The sequence below is a fragment of the Ammospiza nelsoni genome, chromosome 9 (assembly GCF_027579445.1).
Source record: "Ammospiza nelsoni isolate bAmmNel1 chromosome 9, bAmmNel1.pri, whole genome shotgun sequence".
NCBI lineage: Eukaryota > Metazoa > Chordata > Aves > Passeriformes > Passerellidae > Ammospiza > Ammospiza nelsoni.
This window is the reverse complement of record NC_080641.1, coordinates 4,562,077-4,572,511: the sequence shown is the minus strand read 5'-3', so window position 1 is coordinate 4,572,511 and position 10,435 is coordinate 4,562,077. Positions and strand designations below refer to the sequence as shown.

Genomic DNA, 10,435 nt, shown 5'->3' with positions numbered 1-10,435 from the left:
CAGACAAACTCCAAACAGAATGAAGTGACAGACCATCTCCCCTCAATCTCCACTTTGCATCACAGATCTTTCTCCCTGAGTGCACCAGAAATGCTGAGGGTTTCTGATTGCAGGAGCACCAGCAGACATATGGGGCAGCTTATAGAGAAAACCTCCTAACTAAAAAAACCGAAGACCATGTCTGTGTGTTACAGAGGAGGGTGTATGGGAATTGGCTTTGATTTTGGATACAGGTATTTCCTCTAACTCTTCACTGTCCTTTTCTCCATGAACAGATCCCCATATGCAGCCCCAGTAAATGTCCAACAGCAGCTCCATCAGGCACTTCCTCCTGCTGGCATTGGCAGACACGCAGCAGCTGCAGCTCCTGCACTTCTGCCTCTTGCTGGGCATCTCCCTGGCTGCCCTCCTGGGCAACGGCCTCATCATCAGCGCTGTAGCCTGCAGCCACCACCTGCACACACCCATGTTCTTCTTCCTGCTCAACCTGGCCCTCAGCGACCTGGGCTCCATCTGCACCACTGTCCCCAAAGCCATGCACAATTCCCTCTGGGACACCAGGACAATCTCCTACACAGGATGCGCTGCTCAGCTCTTTTTCTTTATGCTCTTCATGTCAGCTGAGTACTACCTCCTGACCATCATGTGCTATGATCGCTACGTGTCCATCTGCAAACCCCTGCACTACAGGACCCTCCTGGGCAGCAGAGCTTGTGCCCAAATGGCAGCAGCTGCCTGGGCCAGTGGCTTTCTCTATTCACTGCTGCACACAGCCAATACATTTTCCCTGCCCCTGTGCCATGGCAATGCCCTGGGACAATTCTTCTGTGAAATCCCCCCGATCCTCAAGCTCTCCTGCGCAAATTCCTACCTCAGGGAACTTGGTCTACTCATAGGTAGTGCTTTTCTGTTTTTTGGTTGTTTTGTGGTTGTAGTTTTCTCCTATGTGCAGATCTTCAGGGCCGTGCTGAGGATCCCCTGTGAGCAGGGACGGCACAAAGCCTTTTCCTCCTGCCTCCCTCACCTGGCTGTGCTCTCCCTGTTCCTCAGCACTGGCACATTTGCTTACCTGAAGCCCCGCTCCATCTCCTCCCCACCCCTGGATCTGGCCCTATCAGTTCTGTACTCAGTGATGCCTCCAGCCCTGAACCCCCTCATCTACAGCCTGAGGAACAAGGAGCTCAAGGCTGCAGTGTGGACACTCATGACTCAATGGTTTCGGAAACATTAAACTGCTGGCCAGTTTCTGCAAATCACTTGTAATAAAAGTCATCTTTATACTTCTTGTTGGTTTGGTTTTGGTGGGATTTTCTCCTTTGTTTTAGGTATTCATGCAGTCCACAAATAAATGTCAATGTTTGTGCCATTTCTCATTTTGTTTCTCTCCACATTCACTCTGCCCACAGACTGTGTCAATGAGGGACTGCACTCTTGGTGGCTTTAAAGTAACTAAAGGATCTCCCGGCAAAGTTTTCTGCAGAGATGCCCTTTTGTTGCCTTCTCTGGAGCTGCAGCAGCGATGTCTGTGTGCAGAGCTGGGGGCAGATCAGTGCTGGCCCAGCAGATGTGCCAAGAAGCAGCAGCACTTGGTGTTGCCAGTGCTGCTGCTGTGGCCCTGCCCTGCTGCCCTGGTGGCCCTGGGGTTGCTGTAGGGCCTGAGTGCTCTCGGGGCCGGGCACAGCCCTGGGGGTGGCAGTGCCGGGGCTGCAGCGGGGACAGGCCATGGGCACTGCTGGGGCAGCGCTGACGCCTCAGGCCAGGCCCTGGGGGCTCCAGGCTCCTTGCCCAGGCTATCTCAAGAACACACCCAGGCCAATGCTCAGCACAGAAAAGCCCCGTGAGCAGCCCCAGGCTGGCCGTGGGCAGGCTGGGGGCAAACAGCATGGCTGGGGCTCTGCAAGGGCCCTGGGGGAGACGGGAAGGAGCAGCAGAGGAGGGGCTGATCCATCCCCAGTGCGCTGCACAGCCCAGGGCAGGGCCCCAGAGCGTCCTGATGGAGCTGCCAACAACATCCCCCCTCTGCAGCCCTGGCCTCTCCCCCAGATCACACAGCTGCCCCATCCTTGCAGGCACAGACATAGCAGCACTGGCTCAGCAGCCCCTGTTTACATTGCACACAGCAGGCAGGAGCACCCCCATGCTGTTGGTGTGGGGACATAAACCTGAGGGAGCACAAATGCCATCAGCCCCTGGGGCCAGCAAGGGCTGGGGGACACCAGGGAAACCACTCAGCTTTGTCCTGGCCTCTGCAGTCAGCCAGAAAGTTTGTTCCCATCAGCTGGGAGTTTCTTGTCCCACTGCAGCTGCTGTTGCTCAGAGCCAGGGCTGCCTGGCAGCCACCCCCAAACTGCCCTGAGCATTTCCTTTGCTTCACCTTTGCTTTCTTTCCTCTTCCTGCTACACATTCCTTCTTCTTGCCCACCCCTGTTCTCTTCCCTGCAAACAGCCCATCCCTGTTTACCCTTTCCTCTCTGGCCCCACTCCCCTTTGCAGTTCCTGACTTGGCCCCATGGGAACATCCCCTGGGCAACAGGATCATCATACAAGTGCTGGAGCAATTGTCTGCAGGCTCCTGCAGTGCCTGGTGCTGCTCCCTTGCCAGAGGCACCCCAGGCCAGGGGGGCACATCTGGGCTGCTGTGTCTGGCTCTGGGGCTCCCTGTTCTGGGCAGTGAGGAGGAGCTGCAGAGGCTCTGCAGGACTGACAGGATGGGCTTTGGGGCTGGCAGGAGAAGCTGAGGGACCTGGGCTGCTGGAGCTGCTGAAGAGGAGGCCCAGGGCTCCTCCTGCAGCTGCTCCAAGGGTGCTTCGAGGGAATCCCAGAATCAGCAAGGTTGGAAAAGACCTTGGAGATCATCAAGTCCAACCTGAGCCCTGGCACTGCCTTGTCTCCCTTAGCCTCCTCTTCTGCAGGATAAACAACCCCAGCTCCTTCAGCCACTCCTCACAGGACTTGTGCTCCAGACCCCTCCTTAGCCTTGTTGTCCTTCTCTGGACACGCTCCAGCCCCTCCATGTCCTTCCTAAATTTGGGGCCCAGAACTGGACACAGCACTTGAGGTGCTGCCCAAGCAGTGCTGAGCACAGGGGAACAATCACTGCCCTGCTCCTTCTGGCCACACCATTCCTGATCCAGGCCAGGAGCCATTGGCCTTCTTGCCCACCTGGGCACACTGCTGGCTCATGTCCAGCCTGCTGTCCATCACTCCCTGCACGTCCCTTTCTGCCTGGCTGCTGTCCAGCCACTCTGTCCCCAGCATGTAGCGCTGCAGGGGTTGTTGTGGCCAAAGTGCAGGACCTGGCACTTGGACTTGTGACATCTCACCTTGTTGGGTTTAGCCCCTGCATCCATCCTGTCCAGGAGCCCTGCTCCCAGCATGAGCCCAGTGTCTGCCCCTGTGTGCTTCCAGTTTCCTTGTCACTCCCAGGATGATCCTGGTCACTTCCCCTTACTCCTAGCAGGATCCTTCTTCTTCCCAGTATGAGCCCAGGCACTCCCACTCATTCCCCGTTATGACGCAATTTGTCCCCATCATGGTCCCAGTTGCTCCCACTTTCATCCAGTGTGTTTCCAGTTCTATCAGTTTCCCCTAGTATAGTCCCAGTAACTCCCAGTATGATGCCAGTCTCTCCCAGCAGGGCCCCAGTCACTCACACTTGCCCCCAGTGTCCCCCAGCATGGTTCTAGTTCCCCCAGCACATTCCCAGTGGCTCCCAGTGTGGTCCCAGTCACCACCTGCATGGTCTCAGGCACTCCCAGCATATCCCAGTTGCCCTGAACATTCTCGTAGCCATTGCCAGGCACTCCCAGTTACCTCAGTGGGGTTCAGCTGCCCCCAGTTTTATCCCAGTCACTGCAAGCACATCCCAGTTGTCATTAGCATGCATCCTGTCATTCCTAATTGCTCCCATTGTGTGCACAGTTGTCTCCCAGCATGGGCCTGGTAGCTCCCAATAACACCCAGTCAGGGCCTACTGACACTCACTGTAATCCCAGTATGATCCCAGTCACTTCCAGTATGATCCCAGTGACCTCCAGTGTGATCCCAGTTTCTCCCTGTCAATGCCAGCAGGACCCCAGTAGCCTCCAGCATGATCCCTGTGACTCCCAGCCTCTCCCTGTTACCTCCAGTATGTCCCCAGTCACTCCCACTTCCTCCCAGTTGCTTTCAGCATGATTCCAGTTGCTCACAGCCCCTCCCAGTGAATCCCAGTATGATTCCTGTCACCCTCAGTGAGATCCCAGTCAATGCCAGCATGGACTCGGCTGCTCCCACTGTGATCCTAGTATGATCCCAGTTGCTGCCAGAACTGTTCCAGTTGTTCCCAGTTCCTGCCAGTATGATCCCAGATGTCCCTAGAATAGCCCCAGTCCCTCTCAGCGTGGTCCCACTCACTCCCAGTTGCCCCCTTTGTGGTCCCCCTCAGTATGGTCACAGACACTCCCAGTATGACCCAGTGTGCCCAGAAAGGTTCTGGTTCCCTCAGAATAGTCCCAGTCTTTCCTGGTTATTTCCAGTTGCTCCAGCCTGATCCCAGTTTCTGGCTTGCCCAAAGCATGGTCCCAGTTGCTCCCAGTTGCTCCAGTTGTGATGTCAGTCCCCTCAGCATGGTTCCAGTACTTCCCAGTTGATCCCAGTTCCTCCCAGTGTGTCCACATTTTCCTCCCAACATGGGCCCAGTATCTCCCAGTAACCCCCAGTCAGGATGCATTCTCATCTGCAGTAATCTCAGTGGTTCCCAGGACGATCCCAGTTGCACCCAGTCACTCCCAGTATGGTTACAACCACCCCCAGTATGATCCCAGTCACTCCCGGTTCCTCCCAGTTTCTCCTTGCATGATCCCAGTTGCTCACAGCTGCTCCTGGTCACCCTCAGCATAATCCCACTCATTCCCAGTATATCCCAGAATGATCCCAGTCTCTCTCAGTGTGATTATAGTCTCCCCAGGCATGGGCCCAGCTGCTCCCAGTATGATCTCAGTACAAACCAGTCCCTCCCAGTGATTCCACTCCCCACCCGTCTCTGTGTTTCCCCCTCCTGGATCTCCCAAGAGGAGCCCCAAAGGCTGGCAGTCCCATGCAGGGTCCCCAGCAAGGCCCAGTCTGGATGTGCAGCCCCCAGTTTGCCCAGTTTGCCTCTCCTTTTGCCCAGGCCGGGTTCCCCCCGCCCAGGGTTGTGAGGGTTTTTGTGTGTTGGCAGAGCTGCATGTTATGGAGAGAATTTAGGTGGGTCTTGGGAAGATGGAAAGGGGTTTTGTGATTTTTGGGGACATTTATGTTGCAGGGAGTGTTTGGGGATGTCCTAGCCAGGAGCTGTGGGGTGGTTTGAGGGGTGCAGGAGTGGCTGTGGGGGTGGGAGGGGGTTTCTGGGTGGTCGTGGTCCCCCAGAACCCCAAAGCTGCCACCAGACCCCACCCCACAAGATACTGCCAGGGGTCAGGGGCTCCATGTTGGGGTTCATCCTCCTGGTGCTGCAGGAGAAGGTGAGGGGGGGTTCCCAGGGACTGTGTGTGTCCCCCCCAGAGCGTGTGTGATCCCCCCATCCCAGTGTCACCCCCTTGTCCCCCCCCACAAGGCTCCTCCCCAGCTCCTGCTCCCCCAAAGGGAATTTGGGGAGGGGGCAGAGGGGGTGAGCAGCCCCTGCCAGGGGATGACCTCGGCCCAGCCCCTTTGTTCAGCACCAGGCTGGGCTCGGGGCCACAAGAGGAAGAGGCCAACGGGAAGCAGATCCTGCAGCTGGGACAGTGCTTGGGGTCAGGGCAAGTTCCCACCCTGCACACCTGGCTCACGTGTGACCCTGCCCCAGCAAGAGAGCGGGACATTCCCATCCCCACGGATCAGGGCTGGGAGCAGCACTTGAACCACAGACATGGAAATACTGGGAGTGACTGGGAGCACACTGAGGGCTACTGGGAACTACTGAGAATGATGGGTGCGTACTGGGGGCAACTGGGGTGACTGGGAATGAATGAGGTCATCCTGGGGGCAACTGGAACCATGCTGGGGCAACTGGAGTGATTGGGAATGAGCATGCTGGGGGCAACTGGGATATACTGGTAGTGTCTGGAACGATACTGGACGGGACAACACTGGGAACAGCTGGGACCATGTTGAGGGGGAAACTGGGAGAAACTGGGAGTGACTGTGTCTATACTGGGGGGACTGAGATCTTACTGGCAGTGACTGGGACTATACTGGGGCAAGTGGGTGCAACTGGGATCATACTGGAAGGAATTTGGGAGCAACTGGAACCATGGTGGAGGCAACTGGGACAATACAGATGGGGACTAGAATCCCACTGGGAGTGAGTAGGAGCATGCTGAGGGCAGTTTACACCGTGTTGGGAACTCCTGGATACACTGGGATACACTGGGAGCAACTGGAACCATACTGAGACTGACTGGAATCATGCTGGAATCAACTGGGAGGAAGTGGGAGTGACTGGGAGCATGCTGGGGACAACTGGGATATACTGGGAGAGAGTGGGAGTCACTGGGATCATACTGGGACTGACTGGAACCCCGGCAATGGCCTGGGCTGGGTGATGTGGTGCCTCAGGGAGCGCAGGGAGCACTGTGACACTGCGGAACCTGATGGAACCAAGGGGACATGGTGACACTCGGGGCCTGCCCTGGCCGTGGGGTGTTTTGGGAGCCCTGTGGTGCCCAGGGCAGCAGAGCAGAGCCCCTGGCTCAGGGCAGCAGCTCCCCGGGACACCCTGGGCGGGCGGGCAGCAGGGGATGCCCAGGGAGAAGAGGAAGCCAAGGCCCAGCGACCCAAGGGCAGCACCGGCTGAGGGATGGGGCAGGAGGGAGAGACCATAGCTGGGATGGGGATGAGGCTGTCCAGCACTGAGCCAAGGTTGTGTGACATCACAGGGGCCGTGTGACATCATAAGGGCTGTGTGACATCACAGGGGGCTGTGTGACAGGTCACAGATGGCTTTGTGACATCAGTGATTGGGGAGTGACATCACAGGGTGTGTGTGACATCGCAGGGAGCTGAGTGACATCACAGGGGCTGTGTGAGGTCACTGGGGAGGTCACTCTGCCCTGGCCCCCCTCACAGTTCCCCCCAGAGTAGTCCAACCCTGCTCGTGCACAGCGGGGTCCCCTGTCCCCCCAGGTCCCCCCGCCCCTGGCCCCACAGCCTCCCCCAGAGGATGTTCCACGAGATCGACCCCAGAGCCTGACATGGGGACGGGGGGGGGGGGCCCTGGGGGTGGCACTGGGGGACAGGGACCCCCTGGCAGCGTCCCCGTGTCCCCCAGGGCCAGAGCCTGGGCCAGGGCTCCTTCACCCTGTTACGAACGAGGCCTTGAGAGCGCTTAAAAACCCCTGGCAAGGGATCAGCAAAAACCAGATTTAATATTAAGGGACAGCAGCACAAAGTTCCTTGGCAAGAGTCACTCTGCTCCTGACTGGGCACTTCAGGCACACCAAGGAAACAAAGCAACAGCAAAACCAAACAAAATCCAGGCAATCAAACCAGAAATCAACCAAGAACTGTCCCTCTGTGTGTGTGTGTGTGTTTGTGTGTGTGTGTGACACAAGGGCAGTGAGGGCAAGGATGAAAGGAATATGGCCCAAAAGCTTAACAGAGCTCAAACTTAACAGGACTTAACTTATACCTTAACCTTTACTGATACCTTCAATTTCACAATTTAGCAAAAACCAGCATTTAGCAGGATTTAATCTTAGTTATAACCTATGACTTTGCAATTTAACAGAGGATTCACATTTAACAGTATTTAACTCAGCTTTTAACTTATATTAAACATAACAACTTGGGAAAACAACAACTCTTAGCAGTGATTAACTTCACTTAGACCTTGTGACTTAACCTTACCTACAGGCAATGTAGGTAAGGCTAAGTCATCCTGGTGCCGCCCTTGGCATCAACAGCTTTCTTTGGCAGTGTGAGAACAGGGATGTTGTGCCACTGAGGGAACAGAAACAGTTCCCAGAGCTGCTCCTTCAGAAGCCAGGAGCTGGTTGGGCAGCAGCAGTGCCGGGAGCAGACAGTGTTTGTGATGAGCTGCAGAGGAGCTGAGCCCAGGGGCTGTTGGCCAAGGCCGAGGCCCAAGGAGCATTTCTCATCTGGCAGGGCGGCCTGAGAAGGGGAGGGGGGAATGCAGCAGCACAGGGCCCATGGAACCAAGGGACCATTGTGACACTGTGGGGCCCTGTGAGACCAAGGGACCATTGTGACACTGTGGGGCCCTGTGAGACCAAGGGACCATTGTGACACTGAGGAGGCCATGCTGACGCTGTGTGGCTCCATGGAATGTAGGGATCATTGTGACACTAAGAAGCCCCATCAAACCAAGGGTTCATTGTGACACTGTGGGGCCTCATGGAACTGTGGAGACCATTATGACACTTCGGGGTGTCATGGGACAAAGGGGCCATTGTGACACTGCGAGACCGCATGGAGCCATAGGTCCACTGTGATATTGCAAGGCCTCATGAAACCATGGAGAGACCATTAGGACACTTCACAGCCTCATGGAACCAAGGGGCCATTGTGACACTCTGGGGCACAATAGAATAAGCAAAGCATTGTGACACTATGTGGCCTCATGGAACCAGTGAGACCATTGTGACCTTGGGGTCCTCACAGAATCAAAAGCACTGTTGAGATACTCTGGGGCCTTGGGAAACCAAGGGGGACCATTGTGACACTGCAGGGCTGCATGGAACCAAAGCTCCAGGGTGACACAGAGGGGCCTCCTGTCATCAATGGTCCATTGTGACACTGTGGAGCCAAAGGAGACCATTGTGACACTGCAAACTCCCAGGGCCCAAAGGACAATTGTGACATTGCAGGGCTCATGGAACAGAGGAGTCACGTGACACTGTGGGGCCTGGGGAACCATGGAGACCATTGTGACACTGCAGGGCCTCATGGAAATGTTGAGACCATTGTGAAACCATGGGGCCTTATGGAACCTAGGGGACATTGTGACACTGTGGGACCCCATTGAAGCAAGGGTCTATTGTGACACTGCAGGTCTTGTAATCAAGGGGCCATTGTGGCCCTGTGGGGCCCCATAGAACCAAGGGGCCATTGTGACATTTCAGGGTCCCGTAAATGCAAGGGAACACCAAACAGATCTGGCTAGTTTGGCCTCCCAGGAGCCACCTGACTGGTCAGGCTGACTTTGGTATGTTGAGGATCACTTCTCATCCGCTACTGAAACAACGGGGCTCCGTCCTTTCCTTCCTATGGAAAATAACTACCTTTCTCAGCCAGGTGCCCATGGCTAGAATAGGAATTTCACGTCCAAAATTCCCTGTTGTGAGACACTGGAGGAGATTGTTGGCTGGAAACATTTCATGTGTGGGGGAGGAAGGGAAAGGTCCAGCCTTTCTCTGCCCTGGAACCCCAGCCCTGCCCTGCCCTGGAACCCCAATCCCCCCAGAGCCTCTATCCCAGCCCAGCAGTGTCTGCCAGTCCCTGGCACAGCACAGGCAATGCTCCACTGCCACCTCTGCAGCCCCAGCCCAGCTCCTGAGGCACCAAATGAGCCCAAGTCCCACCTGGGGGAAGAGCCCAGGGAGACCAAGGGGTATTGAAGGCTGACCACAAGGCAAGCACACATCTTGACCCTTCCTCCTCTTGGAATTTCCATCTGAACAGTGCTGGAATCCAGGAGTGGTAGCTGTTTGTGTGCCTCTCTGTATCTTTTTTGTCTTTCTCTCTTTCTGGGTTTTCTGCTATTTCTGTGCTCCTGCAAATTTTGAGTAACATTATGTGTAACAGGCTGAGAGTTTGTGAAACTGAATGGACCAAGTCAATGCTTTGAGAAGAGTTTTTTGTTGATTGAATGTCTGTCATAGTTTGACATGAGAAAAATTTTAAAAAGTAATATAAAACTTTTTGTGTAACTGACAATCTGTTAAACCACTGAGATACTGAACACGCCTCAGTGAAACACATATATTAAAGATGAAAAAACCCAGGAACCTCCTCTTTCTTTTCCAGTCAACAAGAAAGTAGTGGGCCCTGGCTCCAGCCCCCATTTCAACCAAACCAAACCAAACCAAACCAAACCAAACCAAACCAAACCAAACCAAACCAAACCAAACCAAACCAAACCAAACCAAACCAAACCAAACCAAACCAAGCAACCCTGCCCTGGGCTGAGCCCCTTCCCCTCTCTCCAGGCTGCCCTCCTCCATCGGCCCCATTCTAACAAAACCAAACCCCAACAGCTACCAAACAGGAAAACAAAAAAAGGTACAAAACCCCAACCAGAACAAAGCTAGCCATAGCTATTAAAATCTTATCATCAAGTTGTTGTCCTCCCGCTCCCAACACAACTCAAACCAAAAACCCCTACAACTCATAACCTATAAAAAATAACCCTACAACTAAAGTTAAACACAAAATAAACCCACAAACCAACCATAAAACCAATCCTACACAGCCC

The 10,435-nt window shown here is 55.0% G+C and overlaps 1 protein-coding gene across 1 annotated transcript; it reads left to right on the top strand.

Annotated features, from left to right (window-relative positions):
- Positions 1 to 298: 298 nt before the first annotated feature.
- Positions 299 to 1,231, top strand: LOC132076998 (olfactory receptor 14A16-like). Its single transcript, XM_059478437.1, has one exon. The coding sequence runs from the start codon at positions 299 to 301 to the stop codon at positions 1,229 to 1,231; it is 933 nt and encodes a 310-aa protein (XP_059334420.1).
- Positions 1,232 to 10,435: the final 9,204 nt, after the last annotated feature.

Coding starts and splice junctions, on each gene's coding strand:
- LOC132076998 (XM_059478437.1), top strand. CDS start 299: ATGTCCAACAGCAGCTCCATCAGGCACTTCCTCCTGCTGGCATTGGCA.